General features: G+C 39.6%; 1 protein-coding gene across 1 annotated transcript in view; it reads right to left on the reverse strand.

The window, feature by feature from the left end:
* Positions 1-809: 809 nt before the first annotated feature.
* The window catches only part of LOC109910458 (formin binding protein 1-like), a gene marked incomplete at both ends in the record, with an annotated part of 37,189 nt that continues 19,601 nt past the window's right edge, over positions 810-18,397 (reverse strand). Inside the window, 6 exons of the mRNA XM_048621384.1 lie at positions 810-1,045; positions 2,037-2,183; positions 3,926-4,054; positions 9,749-9,853; positions 14,996-15,058; positions 17,693-17,840. Coding sequence (XP_048477341.1) covers positions 810-1,045; positions 2,037-2,183; positions 3,926-4,054; positions 9,749-9,853; positions 14,996-15,058; positions 17,693-17,840 — 828 coding nt within the window. The remainder of the gene's footprint in view (positions 1,046-2,036; positions 2,184-3,925; positions 4,055-9,748; positions 9,854-14,995; positions 15,059-17,692; positions 17,841-18,397) is intronic.

An 18,397-nucleotide genomic window follows, 5' to 3' on the forward strand; every position in this document is an offset into this window, starting at 1 on the left:
GCCCTCTGAAGTGACTTAGCATTTGACACAACACTTAAGACGCTAAGACAAGTAGTCAAAAGCTTATTTAGAGAGTCGAGTTTTATGAAGTGTCTCAAAAGGAGGAGAGAGTGTTTGGGAGGAAATTCCAGAACTTAGAGCCTAAGCAGTTCAAGTCATGATTACCAAAGGTGGAGCGATTAACATCAGGAAAGTTTAAAAACCCAAAATGAGATAAGCACAGGAATCCTCAGGGTTTAGCAGTATAAAGAGATTAGAGATGGGGGGAATAGAGAGTGGTAAAGTCATGGAGGAGAATAAAAACAAGGTGAGAATTTTAAAAATGAGACATTGCTTAAAAGGAAGACAGTGTAGGTCAGCAAGCACATGATTATGGGTGAGTGGCACTCAGCGGGAGTAAGGACCAACAATAGCAAAAGTTCTAGATGATCTAAAGTTTCAGAGAGTATAATTAGTCAAATGGTATTGTGACATAAGTGCGGATGACTTTAAGCAGATGTTCTGAAGCAGAAATGGTTAAGCAATGTTAAAAAGGTGGAAGTAAACAGTCTCAGTCATGTTTCAAGAACCAAAGCAGTTTAAGAAGGCAGCTCACTGCCACTTTTTGCAGGACAATTAAGGGTGGACAGTAAACGCTGGCCTAAGCAGTAGTACCCACATCCCATAAACAAGCAACCAACATCCCGTAAAAACCAAAAAAGGTCAGAAGCTCTTCTCATATGACACCAAGTTTGTGAATAGTCTAGTTCAGCTTCAGACAATTGCTAGAAAGAGATAGAGTCAATATCTATTGGACAACTTTACCTTACAAATTGTTTGTTCCAAAAAAAAAACTCAACATTACCTTGCTTTTTTTGCCAAAAGGCCAAAGCTTTCCTTTGCTTTTTCCTATTGTGTACTTCTGGTCCCCCCTCATCTCTTGTCTTTGTGCACTCAGACTACCATCAGATACTGTCCTATAAATATTCTGGCTGAAGTCTTCAAATGGAAAGTCTCCAGGAGGTTCAAAACCTGATTTAAAGGATTCCACCACTATCAGAGAGTCCTAATAAGAAAAAAAAAATCAAGTTAAGTGCATTTTCAATAGCACACATTTATATTCTTCCTTGGCTAACTTTATTCATTCTTGAAGATATTGAATCTTGCTGGGAGACAATTCCATAGACACTACTCTCAAATGGTCAGACTTCATGGGTAAGCTTGACTGTATGAAGGCCTTTTCAACCATGGGGCCATCAGAGCCAACCGCAATCTTAACCCTATCTTCACACAATAATCACATATGCCCTGACATTAATGATGAGATGGAAAAATCTCCAGGATTTTAAAGCACTCCTACAGCTGAGTTGATATTAAGGATTAGAATATAACTGATCTAACGACGGAGCTACCACCAGCACCTTGGGGAGTAACATAATGCACGGAACATTTTTTCAATATTTCTTTGTTAAAAAACTGAGTTTTGAATTTATTACAAGCAAAGGGGACAAAAAAAAATTAGCACAAATCACAGCTGGTTAGATTTTAAAAATGATACACTATAGAACAAACCTTTGATTAAAGCCTCATTTCAAAATGTAATAATATTAAATAATCAAAACCCACTTCAAGCTCTTAACATTAGAATCCTTTAACGACAAACTAAATTCTGTTCATTTATTACCAAATTATATAAAGCCACATATCTGATTGTGACAGCACAAATAAATAAAATTAAAAGTCAAATTCTATGAATCTTGCTGTCCACCACAGCAAACGTCTGCCAAACACAATTTCTAATAAATAACAGCACTGAAGTGGAACATTTAACATTGATTGTGTGTTACGTAGTTTATATTTTTTGCTAGGATTCCTTTTCATCACCTCACCTCCCTACTGTAAAAATCTCAACATCACCCTCCCACAAAATTCCTGTAACCTGGAAGATTGGCCAGCTCAGGTTCAACTTCTTAAAACTGCAAATTACTGACATTGAAACATTGGCATAGATAACTATTTTGCATGTTTTTTTCGTTACAGCTCTCAACAATACTTACTTTGCGATCATCCACAGACTTTGCAGCGCTGATCATTCCCTCTAAACATTTATTGATAATTGGAACAACTCTACGCTCAGCTTCTGCAAATCCCCTGTAACATTCACTTAATTTGACAATTCTTCGCTCATCCATGTCTTGTAGATTCTGTAAAATTAAGTTCTCATTTAGTATAGATTGTAATATTTTCACACTTTTTCATTTAAAAAAAACTAGCTTAAAATGAGCATTAATTCCAGGGATTAAATTCATAATTCTTGGGATAAAGGATTAGGTATGATAACTTGCATTTCTATAATACTTGTAATTGGAGACATCTCAAGCAGCGTAAACATTATGAGGATAAAGTTACTAACATTAATCTGGAGGACTAAAGGAAGAAATTGAGAAATTCTGTAGAGCACAAAATGTAATTTGTATGTGGGGGGGGCACTTCAATGTCCATTACCAAAAGCAGTTTGGTTGCACCACACTGATCAAGCTACCTGGGTCCTGGGGATGTAGCCGCCAAACTAGACTTCTAGCAAATGTTGAAAGAATTAATTTGAGGGGGGAAAAAAACCCACCAGGGTTCAGTGGTTAGCACTGGTGCCTCACAGTGCCAGGGACCTAGGTTCAATTCCACACTTGTTCGACTGTCTGCATGGAGTTTGCAGATTCTCCCTGTGTCTGCGTGGGTTTCCACTAGGTGCTCCGGTTTCCTCCCATTCTCTGAAGATGTGCAAGTTAGGTGGATTGGCCATGCTAAATTGCCGATAGTCTCCAGGGATGTGCAAGCTAGGTGGATCAGCCATGGTAAATGTGGAGTTATGGGGATAGGGTGAGGATCTGGATGGGATACTCTTTGGAAGGTCAGTGCAGGCTTGATGGGGCAAATGACCTCTTTTCGCACTGTAGGGATTCTATGATTCTCGAACCCATCCTCACAGATGTATCTTGATTTTTTGTGTTGGAATGACCAGTGCACACTTTTGTGGACTATCCTTCTCCAGTGCTAAACCTCTTCCGTTGAATCTGGTACAAGTTTACTGTAGCTTGGAAAAGTTGACATCAGGGACAATTACAAAACTAAAACAAACAGTCTCTCCAAGACAAGCCCGAGTAGGACCATCAGTTGAATCCAGGATTCTGAATAGACACTCTTTGCCAAGGTGACACTAGTGCAGCATTGCAGCATTGCAGTTAATTCGCCATCCCTACTTACATGTTATTTCAAAATAATTTTAATTTCAGTGGTGATGTAAGTCGACGCTAAAAACGGAATATAAAAATTTATTCATTAAAAATAAAAGTAATCAACCTACAAATTTTCTACTATTTTTAGGATGTTCAAGTCACAACACAGAAGACAGAGGGGAGTTACAGACACGAAGCTGGAGAGGGTTCAGAAAAGTTTTACAAGGATGTTGCCGGGAATGAACGCTATGAGTTACAAGGAGAGGCTGGGACTTATTTCACTGGAGGTTGAGGCGTGATTTTATAAGAGGTTTATAAAATCATGAGGGGCGAAAAGTAAAAGGAGTCTTTTTCCCTAGGGTGAGAGACTTCAAGACTAAGGAGCACATTTTTAAGGTGAGACGAGAAAGATATAAAAGAGACATGACAGGCAATTTTTTACACAGTGTGGTTCGCATGTGGATGCTGGTACAGTTACAATGTTTAAAAGATATTTGGATAAGTTCATGAATAAATGTTTGGAGGGATATGGGCCAGGAACAGGCAGGTGGGACAAGTTTAGTTTGGGGTTATGGTCGGCATGGACTGGTTGGACCGAAGGGTCTGTTTCCGTGTTGTATGACACTATGACTATGACTTGTTACTTGCAATCTGCAAAGAATGGCCCCCTGACTCCAAATAATCCAGGAAAGAATGTAAGGAAACTGAATTACCTTAAAAATCTGAGGCATGATGAACTGGAAATGCTTCTGCTGTTCACTATTGAAGTTTTGCAGTTGCGCAGCATATTCATTTTTGCATTCATCGGCCATGTGGGTTCGAAGATTTAATTGTTGTTTTGCCTGGGGATTAAAAAGACATCACTGCTGGCCAACTGCTTAGTCTAATTTCATCTGAACTTCTCAGTTCACATGTGTCCCCCTTCAACGTCAAATCATCTTTGCACTGCTTTAAGTTGGGGAAACTGAGATGGAGAGATTTGATGGCATTTTTTTTAAATCACCTTGCCAGGTGTACTGGAGCAGTCAATTAGATGTGGTTTCTCCTTCCCTCTCCTTGACAGATTTCACTTCAGTAAACCTCCCAGCCAGTCTTTGCTAAAAATTATTGAAACAATGCAGTCAGCAAATTCAACCATCTGACAGTGGATATCTGAATCCAAGACTGCACTCGTGTCAAAATAATAGGTCAACCAAAACATAGCCTTTCCGAATGCTTATATTAGGGTTTCACTTATTTTTAAATAGATAAAAGCATTAAAACAAAATATACTTAATCCACTTTGTAAGAGATGACATTTCACTTTTGGAGTATGGACTGAAAATAGAAAAATGGAACCTGTTTTGAAAAAGGGGAGAATGTATAGGGCGATGTTAGCAGCTTTGGAAAATTATCTGAGATAAGTTACTTTTAGGGGACATTCAGTCCAGATGAACTGATGCTATTAGTTACAGGTAGTTCTGCTATAAGGCGTGTCTCATTAACACGAATTGGCTCTAACACAACTGATGAATAGTGGACACTGTTTGGATAACACAACCTTTCTGCTGTACAGGTACAGTAATTTCCCTATAATTCTATAGCGATTATCAAAAACGCGATTTTCTATAGTGCAGGGCCACAGAAGAATGCAACTATCATGTTATAGCAGAACTACCTGTAATGGTTCAGGTCAGCTGAGCATAGCAACAATCCGCTGACTGGTCAGGATGCAATTTCACACAACTCTTCAAAGGGAATAAAATTAAGAATGAAGACCTCTGGAAATTCGCTTGAATAATATTTCTCTTTCCTCTTATTCAGTGAGGTTTTTCTCCAATTTTCATTGAAAGAGCAGAAAGAATACATTCAGAGATGCAGAAAGAAATAATTCAAAATCTAAAGGCAATCAGAAAGACCCTGGGGACCTCCCAAGCAACAAGTAAACTACAGACTGATCATCACGGAACAGGTAACAAACATCAAAGCATCAAAGAATCAAATGAATTGTGAAACCAATACATCTAATTTTGTGATTTGGACTCCCTCAGCTCATGATATTTGCATTTTTCTTTTTTAGTGTCCTTGCAGAGTTTGTGAAAATTTTAAGAAGTGTGTAGTTCAAGATATATAAATTCAAAATCCTATTCCTTTACTGTTCTTATGGAGAATAAGAGTATTATAATAAATGGAACTTTTTCTTATAGTTACTGAAGAAACTTGGTGTGGTTTGCTTTCATCCTAGGTATCAGTCAGTTTGAGGCAAATTAGAATTTTTTAATAGCTTCATTAAATATCCAAGGTTGAGGCAACTCAGTTGTAAAGCTCCATTTCCAGTGCACGACCTGTGAGTTAAGCTCCAAGCAGGATCAGGAAGCCAAAGCGTTAAACAGCAGGAGCTTTATTAAGGAGATGTTCACATCTCAGGCAGCAAGGTTAAACAGCGTGCTTTGTCTGCCCAAAATGACCAATGATGTCATTGCATCACATGATCATATTCCTAAAGTGACAGCTCACCAAAATTACACAAATGCACAATATCCCTCCCCTTTAACATCAGACGTTCCTGCAATGAAAACATTTACAATATTTACAAACCAAAAAATGGTTGTCTGCAGTAAGGCTTCCAGGGGAAGTCCAATCCTGTGTGTCTATCAGTGCATCCAGGCACCTGTTTATTTTTCTTGTTGGCTTTAAACCTCTGGTGTTTTAGGTGTACTAGGAACATTATATATCATTGTCTTTTCCTGAGACAACTGAATGTTCAGAGGTTCACACATTTCATGGTATTCTCCACTAAGTTACTGTCTCCTCAGTGATCCAGGTACTATTCTGTCCTCAAGTATATCCAGGTCTCTATTTGGCAGAGTTCTTTGTAGATCTTCAATTAATGTTGTCTCTGGCACATTTGTCATGGTTGCCAAGAGAAGATCTGCATTTCTTCTCCATACGATATTGTCTCATGTCTGTATGGTGTAGGAAAGTGGTCCTGTCTGTTCTATAATGACGGCTGGTACACACTTCTCACCTGTAGGCCAACACTTCATAACCTTTATGAAAAACGTGACATTTGGCCTAGGTGTCTCTTTGGAAAACCTGATTCAGATGTTTCCTGTCAACAATGTCTTCTATCATGGGTGGTTTCAGAAATTCAGATGCTGTACGCAACTGAAGCTTCTCCATGAGCAATGCCGGAGGACTCCATGTCGTCAAATGTGTTGTATTCTAGTAACAAAAACTGGTTCAGTATTTTGGATAGTGATTCTTGCACTCAAGTTACCCATAACTATTTAATTGTCTGAACAAGACTTTCTGCCAAACCATTTGGTCTAACTGCATAATGCACTGATCACACCTTGCAACATTTTGCTTGATTGTCACCCGATTTTCAATTTGACAGATCTTTTCCATGTTACCCAGATCCCTATTGAAAGCAAAGGTTTGTTTTAAGAATTTGTGATAGATCAGTCTCAGAATTTGACAAACAATTTACTTCAGCATAGTTGAATTTGATTTTCTCCAACCACATTCTTCCTAATAAAGCGATGAGCAAGGAAAAATCTTCAGACTGACTGTATAACTGAACATTCACATTGATACAACCCTTTAAAGTCACCAGTTCACCTACATACAGTCTTAGTACAATTTTACAGGGTTGCAGCACAATGTGACTCAGCAGCTTCTAATACACACATTCAAGTAACCACTGCTCTGGTGCCCACCTCCATTCCTACATGTTTGCCATTAAGTAAAGGAATGACCTATCGGTTGGGGTTGCTAGCGATGGCCAGAATGTTTAATAACAGGTCCTCTTTGGATTGGAAGTCTGGGCTTTTCTCATGCCCCTTCTGTACTGTGTAGATTTTCTTCCTACTCTTCAGTTTCTGTACTTTTTCTGTTTGTTGTTCGGGTTTCTTCCTCAAATATGTCTGCTCAATGTGTCCTTTATTTGCCAGTGTCTGCATATAGCTTTATACCAGCAATTTGCTGCTGCGTGACCTGTTTTTCCACATCAATGGTAATTTTGAGCTTGCATGAGGGCTTATCTTTTAGCCACCATTTTATAAACTCCCTTTTCAGAGTTTAGCTGTTGAGCTTCTTTGGCTGCTAGTTCCATTGAGACTGCTTTTTCCAGTGCTTTCTTTAAGTCTAGGTTCCTTTCCTTCAGTAATCTCTTCTGGATTGCTTCACATCTTAAACCACACACCAGTCCGTCTCCGATAGCAAACCTTAAGTCTTCTCCAAATTTGCAGAATTCTGCTAGCTTCTTTAAAATTGCCATAAACTGGTGGATGGATTCAGCATTATGCTGGCAGCATTTGTGGAATCTGAACCTTTTAGCAATTACCAATAGCTTTGTGAAAAATACTTCTGTAGAAATCCTAATATATCTTCATAGGTTTTAGAATCCAGCTCTTCTGACTGTTCCAGGTTCCACAGGAGGTTAAAAGATTCTCCCTCCTTCCCCATAAAACTCAGGAACGCAGGAATGACAATATCTGCTTCAATTTTGTTAGCTACCAGTACAAAATAATGGAATTGTGCTCTCTCTCTATCTCTACCTGTATAGCAGTCCCAGTTCACTGTATTCCCATCATACAGTCCCACATGCCAAAATTTCCTATTGTTTTAAAATGTGAAGCTTCTGGGTAGCACAATGTACCACAAAAACATTAACATTATCTTGCTTTTTTTGCTTTAAAACAAGGTATTCCCAAGGCTGCCTCTTTGTTTCCAAGTATACATCCCTAGCTTAAGACATTTCCTTGTGTAGAGGAATTGTTACTCAGGGTGGAGTACATGGCAAGCTCCTTCTGCACTGCTCACCGTTTCTGTGGGGTGATTGGCACAGTGGATCTCAGAGCAGTTTTTAATCCCATCCTTGCGCCAATTTTTTTCTTGTATTACGAAGGACCAAGAGGCAGAAGCATTAAACAGCAGAAGCTTTATTATGGAGACATTCAATCTATAGGCAACAAGGTTAGAGAGCTGCTCATCCACCCAAAACTGCCAAAGACACCATTATTGCATCACATGATGAGACTCTTCACGTGACTGTCCACCATACTTATACAAATGCACAAAAGGTCATGTTATCAAATGTTAACTGAGGAAATAATTGTGAACTGAGTTGGCAAGGAATGGATTTTGGCAGTTCATATTTCTACTTTATTATTTGGAATGATTAAAATGCAGTGGTATAATATTCTAAATGACATGTGCCACCAGTCTGAAAGAAACGAAAACTACGCCAAATAGACTTATTTCTTAGCAGCTAAAAGTGATACTTGGTGATTGGCATCTTCATTTACAAAATGACTGCAAGTCCCAACTTTGATTTAATGGTATTTGATACGATATCCAAAAGGTGGCCCACTGCCCAAAAGTACATCATAATACTCAAGCTGGTTTCTTTATGTGAAAATTCAATTTTAACCTTGGATAATCATCAGTTCTTGAAACTTTTCTCAACCCCAACAGGAACTGCCACTTTGATAAGACTGTCAGTTTCTCAAAGCTTCAGGTAAATGGATGCACGCAGGCGTGCAGGAAGATGCATAGACAGAAGGTCTTTCAACCTTTGTGCATAAGAAAGACAGCAATGATTGCATGTGTGGTAAAGTCTCATTATTTGAATACTGGGATAGTCTCTTTTTGTACAGCAGTGGTCACTGTTCTTTTCTTTACAAGGGTAGTCTAACATTTCTTTTAGTGGTATCTAGAGCGGTTCCACATCAGAAATAGGAAATGTAACAAGCACACAATTTGATCTATGCAATTACTCTGCTTGCAACTACTGCATTCTTGAAAACCTCCTGTGACTAATCTCACCAAAGTTAAGCTAGAGACACCATACAGAGGTCAGCGCTACTTGATGAAAAATAATTTTAATAAACTTTTACCATCTGCTAAAAGAAGCACTTGGAAAAAGTTCTCACTTTGCACTTTTCCTTACACCATGCATTAAAATGTCTGATATGTTAAAAAACAGAATCTCAAAACCAATTGTATGTTTGTTTGTACTAAGCAAATTGTATGTGGTACACTGTCCTAACAAAATGGATTGTCAATTTGCCAACATCTTTCTTCTGCAACTCAAAGAAAGCTATTTGTCAATTACCCTACCCTTGCATAACATCAACAATACAGGAAACCTGTCAATGCTGTTCCACGGTGAATTAAATACACAGTATTAACATTAGTTCTAAGGTTTTGGAGTAGATCTGTAGCTCGGGTTGTGGGGTTGAGGTTGGTTGGCTCGCCGAGCTGGTTTGTTGTTCCGCAGACGTTTCGTTACCGTGCTTGGTAACATCCTCAGTGCAGCTGTTACCAAGCACAGTAACGAAACGTCTGTGGAACAACAAACCAGCTCGGCGAGCGAACCAACCCAACATTAGTTATAAATTTACTAATCCCCATTCACCAACCCCACCATCCTTCAGTGAAGTAAATCTTATTTTTCAATAAACATAACAGGCAAATTTGAATGTGCAGAAGAACCAGCTTTGAAATAACTTAAAAATGGTCTATATATACAAAAACAACAAATTTCCAACCTTTTCAACATCTGCTTTTGTTGCATTATGGTCAGAATCTAGTCTCTCGTAACACAGTTGCGCCTTCTCAGTCTCTTTGCATTCTCTCTCAAACTTCTTTTTACTCTGAAAGGGAAAGGTGTTTAAAAAAAACATAATTTGATGATTACTCTTCTAGTTTGAAACTTCTGACCAAGCTTTGGAAGCTACTGAATCATTAAGGTGATGCTTACCTGGAACAATGAGAAATCTCAATGAAATGATAAAAATGCATTGTAGTTTTTCAGAAAAAATAAGAAATTCAATTAGAAATGATTATGATCTGTTTGAACCTAGATATACCTTTCTAAAATAAATCAAACCTATATGTGGTCAAAATCATTTAAATTTTAGCTTTGATTAATAGAGCTTTAAGCTGGCAGTCAAAGTCTTCCTTTTGTGTTTATATCTGCAATTATTCCATTGAGCCAGGTGAAGTTTTTTTCCCAGGTTAAGCTGTCACAAGTGTTCATGGTGTAGAAAAAAAATACTAAAAGTACAGTTAAAAAAAAGTCTGTATTCTCTGCATTTTGTTAAACAGCTTGCATTAAGAAGCCATTTCTCAACATATTGGTTACGATAATCTGCATAAGGGTATAACAATATGAGCAATCCTAAGAAAGCCTAATCATGAAGGTAGTGGGGTGGGCCTGGGTAGGCTGCTCTTCAGAAGATCGGGTATGAACTTGATGAGCTGAATGGCATGCTCCCACACTGTAGGAATTCTATGATGTCAACAAATTGGGCACATAGTTAGTTAAAGGGTTCATCTAAAACAAAACTTTAGAAAGACAAACGTCATCTTGGTTGCTATTTTAATTTGCACTATGTACAGTCAGCTGAAAAATATATTTACAACTACATTGTGCAAATTGTTTTTCTCAATAAAAGAAGGCAATATACTTTAATAATGAGCAGCATTTTTATTTTCTGACCACAACAAAGAATTTACCAGGATCAAATCATTAAATTGCTTCCCCGTCACCAAAAGTCTTTTCTGCCACGGTCTACAGGGACACATTTGTGTGGATTCAATCCCAACTGCTTTAATATAGCAACATATAATATGGGCTCCTCTTCAGTAAAAGGAGTAATAAGCAAACAAAATGAGCTTCCAAGTGGCTGATCCATCTTAGCCTCCTCCAGAGGTCCCCAGGATCACAGATGCCAGTCATCAGCCCATTCAATTCAGACCATGTGATAGGATGGCATGGTGGCACAGTGGTTAGCACTGCTGCCTCCTAGCACTAAGGACCCAGGTTCAATTCCACCTTCAGACAACTATTTGTGTGGAGTTTGCACATTCTCCCTACGTCTGTTTGGGTTTCCTCCGGGTGCTCCAGTTTCCTCCCACAGTCCAAAGACATGGAGGTTAGGTGGATTGGCTATGCTAAATTGCCCATAATGTCTCGGGATGTGCTGGCTAGGTGGGTTAGCCATGAGAAATGCACAGTTACAGGGAGAAGGTAGTGGGGTGGGCCTGGGTAGGCTGCTCTTCAGAGGATCGGGTATGAACTTGATGGGCTGAATGGCATGCTCCCACACTGTAGGGATTCTATAATGTCAACAAATATACTGAAAAGACAATAGAGCTTGACAGCATTCCTAAAATAGCCCAGAAGACTTGTGCTCCAGAACTTGCTCTAGGCACCCCTAGCACAGCTGTTACAGTACAGCTACAACACTGGCATCCGTTTAATATGGAAAAAAAAGTCTCCCATCTAGCAATGAAAGGGTCATTAACAGGACTGTCACGCAGCAATTGCTTAGCAATAGACTGTTCAGTGACGCTCAGTTTGGGCTTCACTAGAGCTGCTCAGCTCGCAACCTTAGTTTAAACATGGATGAAGGAGCTAAATTCCAGACATTAGATAAGTGTGACAGCCCTTGACATCAAGGCCATATTAGACCAAGTGTGATATCAAGAATCCCTAGCAAAACTAGATTCAATGGGAATCGGGGGAAACTCTCTGCTGGTTAGAGTCATGCTTGACATAAAGGAAGGTGGTTGTTGGAGGTAGGTCATCTCAGTTCCAGAACATCTCTTCAGGATTTCTCAGGGGAGTGTCTGAGACCTTACCATCCTCAGCTTCTTCATCAATGACCTTCCCTCCATCATAAGGTCAGAAGTGGAGATGTTTGCTGATAACTGCATAATGTTCAGCACCATTCATGATTGCTCAGATACTGAAGCAGTTCTTGTCCAAATTTAGCAAGACCGGGACAATACCCAGGCTTTGGTTGATAAGTTGCAACTAACATTCACAGCATACAAATGTGAAGCAATGGCTACCTCCAACAAAAGAGAATCTAACCAGCTGTCTTAATATTCAATGGCATTACCATCACTGTAACCCCCACTAATAGAATTCTGGGTTTAACATTGACTAGAAATTGAACTGGACTAGTCATATAAATACTATGACTACAAGAGCAGATCAGAGGCTAAGAATCATACCAAGTAACTCACTTCCTGACTCCCTAAAGCCCGTCCACTATCTACAAAACACAAGTCAGGAATGTGTTGGAATATTTTTCAGTTGCCTGGATGTATGCAGCTCCAACAATAATCAAGAAGCTTGATACCATCAAAAACAAAGTAGCCCACTTGATTGTTTGTGGACGTGGTGCCATTCACTTCCCCTACAACTAACAACCAGTGGCAGCACTACGTGCCAAGTACAGGATGCTTTGCAGAAATTCACCAAGGCTCCTCAGAGATCAACTTCCAAACCCTCAACTACTACCATCAAGAAGGACAAGCACAGCAAATACATGGGAACACCACCACTTGCAAATTCCCCTCCAAGCCACTCGCCATCCTGAGTTTGAAATATGTCAACATTCCTCAGTGTTGCTGGTGAAAATCCTGGAACTCCTTAACTGGCACTGTGGGTGTAGTTAGACCAAATGGTTTACAGCAGTTCAAGGTGGCAGATCAGCGCCACCTTCTCAAGGGCAACTACAGATGGGCAGTAAATGCTGGCACATCCAGTGAACCTCCATCCCACAAGAGAGGAAAAAATGCATTCTAGCAATGCCTTGATCTTTGCCACTCTATGGCAAAGTGTTTGTACATCAAGTCATGGATTAGGCATGATGTTCTCCATGCAGACATTTGAGATCATAGCCCACGCTACTTACCTGTGGGTTCAAAATAAACTCTTTGCCCAATCTACCCCCATGCCTAGTTACTCATACAGTTCAATAAAATTGAGTCAATTTTTAATGTTCTAATTAAATTCTAAATTCTGTCTGAGAGATAGGATTTATGATCACTTGGATAGGCACAGTTTGATTTGTGATAGTCACTATGCATTTGTGAGGGGTAGATCATGCCTCACAAACCTTATTGAATTCTTTGAAGAGGTGACCAAACATGTGGATGAAGGTAGAGCAGTGGATGTGGTATGCATGGATTTAAGTAAGGCGTTTGATAAGGTTCCCCACGGTAGGCTCATGCAGAAAGTAAGGAGGCATGGGATAGGGGAAAATGTGGCAGATTGGATTCAGAATTGGCTGACCCTTAAAAGACAAAGGGTGGTAGTGGATGGAAAATATTCAACATGGTGCTCAGTTACGAGTGGTGTACCACAAGGATCTGTTCTGGGTCTTCTTCTATTTGTGATTTTTGTAAATGATTTGAATGAAGGAGTGGAAGGGTGGATTAGTAAGTTCGCGGACAATACGAAGATGGGTCGAGTTGTGGATAGTGCGGAGGGCTGTTCTAGGTTACAAAGGGACATTAATAGGATGCAGAGCTGGGCTGAGAAGTGGCAGATGGAGTTTAACCCTGAAAAGTGTGAGGTGATTCATTTTGGAAGGACAAATTTGAAAGCAGAATACAGGATTAACGGAAAGATTCTTGGCAGTGTGGAGGAGCAGGCAGATCTTGGGGTTCATGTCCACAGATCCCTGAAAGCTGCCACCAAGGTGGATAGAGTTGTTAAGAAGGCGTATGGTGTGTTAGCTTTCATTAATACAGGAATTGAGTTCAAGAACCGTGAAGTTATGCTCCAGCTATACAAAATCCTGGTTCGGCCACATCTGGAGTATTGTGTCCAGTTCTGGTCGCCTCATTACAGGAAAGATGTGGAAGCATTGGAAAAGGTGCAAAGGAGATTTACCAGGATGTTGCCTGGAATGGAGGGAAGGTCTTACGAGGAAAGGTTGAGAGAGCTAGGGCTTTTCTCTTTAGAATGACAAAGGATGAGAGGTGACTTGATAGAGGTGTACAAAATGATCAGAGGTATAGATACAGTAGACAGCCAGAGACTTTTTCCTAGGGTGGAGGTAGCTATTACGAGGGGGCATAGTTTTAAAGTGAGTGGAGATAGATATAGGGGAGACGTCAGAGGAAGGTTCTTTACTCAGAGTGGTAGGGGCGTGGAATGCATTGCCGGAGAGGGTAGTGGAGTTGGCCTCATTAGGGGCATTTAAGCTGCTATTATATAGGCATATGGGTGATAGTATAAGGTAGGGGTGGAGGTTAGATTGACCTTAGGTTTAGGGTAAAAGTTCGGCACAACATCGTGGGCCAAAGGGCCTGCACTGTGCTGTACTGTTCTATGTTCTAACATGGGTATTAGGAATAGGAGGTCAGTGCAGATGAATGCATGATATGGAGGTGCTGGTGTTGGACTGGGGTGGACAAAGTTAGAAGTCACATGACACCAGGTTATAGTCCAACAGGTTTATCTGAAATCATGAGCTTTCAGAGTGAATTCACCTGACAACGCAGCAGTGCTCCGAAAGCCTGCAATGCTAGATAAAGCTGTTGTACTATAACCTGGTGTTGTGTGACTTCTGACCAGATGAATGCATGGCTGGCAAGATGGTGTGGCGGTGGGGGCTTTAGAATTCTGCGATCTAGAGACCTTTTTTAGGTGGCGAGACCTGTACGTGGTGGACAGGTTGCACCTGAACTGGAATGGGACCAGTATCGTTGTGAGGAGGTGTGCCAGTGCTGCTGAAGAACGTTTAAACTAACTTGGCAGGAGTTGGAATCTAGAGAATCTACCAAAGCTAAAATTCTCATCTGTATTTTACAGTTCCTCAATGGCCCCAACCCTCTGTCAGTGATCGCTGACAATCCTCCACCCAAGATATCTGCCCCTCCTTTAATTCTAGTCTTGAATCCCAATGTGAAAATGACGCAACTATGGTGACTGCACCTCAGTTCTCACCAGAATACAGTTTAAAAGGAGAAAAAAAAAAAATGAAGCTTACATTATCCATCTGTTTCCAGGATGTGTCAAGGTACTGCTGGGCTTTACGTCCTTCTTGCAGGTGCTGCAAAAAGAAAGCAACCTCAAAATGTTCAATCATGAGATTAGACAGTTGTTTAGTAATATGAATGTCAGTGTTACAACTCTAGTTACCCAGTTTCTCATGAGACTAGATTGTGTGTCAAGTCTGTAATTTCAGTATGATTACAGATTTGTGCATCTAGATTTTAAATTTTATTCCATGCATGTTATAGAGTCATTGAGGCCTACAGCACAGAAATGGGCCTTTGGCAGTGAGTACCAGATTCCCACCACCTTATGGGTGAAAATATTTTCCTCTCAACCTTCTGCCTTTACACTAAATATACCACTGCCAACCCAACAACAACCACCATGCCCCCCACCCCTCCCCACACCCCGGTCACTGATCCTCCATCAAGAGGAAAGGTTTGTTTCCGTCTACCATATCCATACTACTCAATTTTATACATCTCAATCATGTTCCCTCTCATTCTTCTCTGCTCTAAGAAAAACAACCCCAGTCTGTCCAATCTCTAGCCCAGACAACATCCTGGTAAATCTCCTCCATGCTCTCTCTAATGCTATCAAATCCCTCCAAAAATGTGGATTCCAGAAATGCATGCAATACTCTAGCTGGGGCCTAATCAACAGTTCCTATACAGTTCCAGCAACACCACCTCCCTGCTCTTAAACTCTATGTAGCCAATAATAAAGGCAAGTATACCATACGCCTTCTTAACTCACCGCTACATCTCTTCCAGATATGCCCACCTTGAAGAAGTTCTGTTCCTCTTTGACAGGATTTCCATTCCAATCTTTCTCTTGCCCACTGTCATTAACTTTGCTGTTGCTGCTGGTGTTTGACAAGGTATCTGCTAAAACTCATTTCCACAGCTGCATCACATTCCTCAGTGAGTGCCTCTGGCTCAGACTCACCCTTTGTGGATTCCAACTCAAATTTCATCATTCATGTTTTGAATCCACCCAGGATCACAGGTATCACTGTGATGTTTAACATTCCATAGACAATTGTTCTCGCAACATCCTGAAATTCACACTCCGTGCCATGCGTCGTCATATGCAGTCTCTCAACCTCTCTCTCCATGCTCTACAGATACTGTCAGATCTGCTGAGCTTTTCCTGCAATTTCTGTTTTTGCCTCCAGAATGTTATCTAGGTCTATTGATTATTAGTCTAGTGATAATACCACTAGGCCATTGTCTTGAAAATTCTGCTGCCAGTTTGTTTACATGTATCAAGTCCTTCTCACCAAAACTTATGTTTGATAACTGCTCCACTAATGCCTCTAACTGAAATTTTTTTTTTTTACACTGGTTTTATATCACTTAACGCTCTAACCCCACGTCTTCAAATCCTCCAAATTTACAATTCTGAGTTCTCTTATACCTCCTCCAACCCTTTCATCCCATTATCAGTAACTGTGCCTTCAACTGCTTATCCATCACCTGGAATTCAAGCACTAAAACTTAATGGCTCTCCTTCTCTTTATTCCCCTTACACACCATCCCCAAAAACAACACTCTGATCAAACTATGATCAAACTGTTTGCCACTGCTCCTAGCATCTCCCTGTGCAAAGTTAATTGTTTCTTTTAATTACTGAAATGTTTTCTGACGTCAAGTGAACTATGTTTGTTCAAGTTGTTTTTGTTGAAACACCAATGTTTTAAAACAGAGCAAAAATTGTGAACACTTGGGACACCAATGGCCACAGTATGCCTAGTGAAGACTGAAATGAGGCAGAGCAGAATTAAAAATCAGCATGGATTCTGCACCTGATCATTAAAAAGATTGCTGGTCGTAAATGCAGAGACAGATTAGTATCCGTTCAGGACAGGAACACAAATTGTTTCCATTTGTTCTCTCAGTTTGTGTCTCTCTCCTTGATGTCAAATCTTTTCCAACAAGCATTTTTGACCAATAATTTTCAAGCTTACATAAGCCAAGCTTCAGATATAACATTCCCTTTGCCCATGGAAGCTCTAGAAATCCTAACAATGTGTAAGTGATTGATCATTGACCATTGCACCTGGGGAAAGGAGAAGGTAGAACATAGTTCAGGACAATTGTTCTTAAATTCTAATATCATATGACCTGCAGAACTTGACATTATAACCCTATAAAGAACCTTATTAATGTTGGACACAGAACCATAACTGAAGAGCATTCCTTTTTCAGCATTGTTGTTAAATAAAACATGCAACTGGTTCTTTGCTAGTCAGTGCTAGAACCAGTACATAGAAAAATTGTGAGGTTAAACCTCAAAGGGTGAACAATCACAAGCTTTGCGTCGATACTGAAAAAAATAGCTGCTTTTCATCTGTAAAGGAAGCATCTAGGAAATAAATTTGTGCATGTGTGCAAGACATAATTAAACCTAGAGCATCATTTCAAATTAAATTGCAATAATAGGACAGGGAAAATGTAAATTCAAAACTGTATGCAAATATCTGCAAAGCATTTCAGAAATAATTGGTGGTACAATGGAGATATTTGGATATATGACTCCCTCATCTATAATTATTTTATGAATTGTATTGCATTGGAGTTTGTCCATCGCAATCAGAATTCTGTATTTCTTTTCAACAAAAAGAATCTAAAATTAGTTTGAAGTCCACATTTCATCATGTAAAAAAAACAAATGAGAGAACACTCACAGCTTTCCTTTCCATTTTCAGTTCATGAGCGTATCTCATGAGTTCTCCATAGACTCTGTGGCCTATTTCTTCTGCAACAACTTCGCGTTGGCCTGCATAGTCATTGAGTTCATTAAGAACTTGAAAGAAAGATTGACAGTAGGTAAATCTGCAGAAACAAAACAACAATTAGAATTAGTGAATGCAAAATTGTTAAATACCTCACCTGGGCATAAAAAGTGACTCGTTTTGTCGGATGAAATATTAATAATGACAATCAATTTAGTGAAGCTCTTTTATGACTTAATGAGTATGAGTCTTGCTACATTCCAATGAACTAAACGTCTTTTTAAATTGCTAATAAAGGAAAGCATCAACATTAGCCTTAGAGAAAACCTATCTAAAACTGGGCAACAAAACAATAGTTTAAATAATGTATAAATGATCAAATAACATTGCTGTCAGGTAACTGAACAAATAAATGGGAAACTGTGTCAGTGTAAACATCATACTCTGGGTGAATCTGGATGCAATGTGAGCAAGTACACAATGAAGGTGCATTGAATTGAGACATAAATGGGAGCAAGAATTGGAAGTTTGGCAGGTTTGTTATTTTCAAAGCCTATGCAGAAGCAATTAATTAAAGTGCAAAAAATGTGTTGGGAGACTTAATTAGAAGAAAAGCAAAGTACAAATGCTTTCCATCTCAAAGCCTACCTCCTTCAA

This window comes from Rhincodon typus, unplaced genomic scaffold (genome assembly GCF_021869965.1).
Source record: "Rhincodon typus isolate 14 unplaced genomic scaffold, sRhiTyp1.1 hic_rhity00000611, whole genome shotgun sequence".
Lineage (NCBI taxonomy): Eukaryota > Metazoa > Chordata > Chondrichthyes > Orectolobiformes > Rhincodontidae > Rhincodon > Rhincodon typus.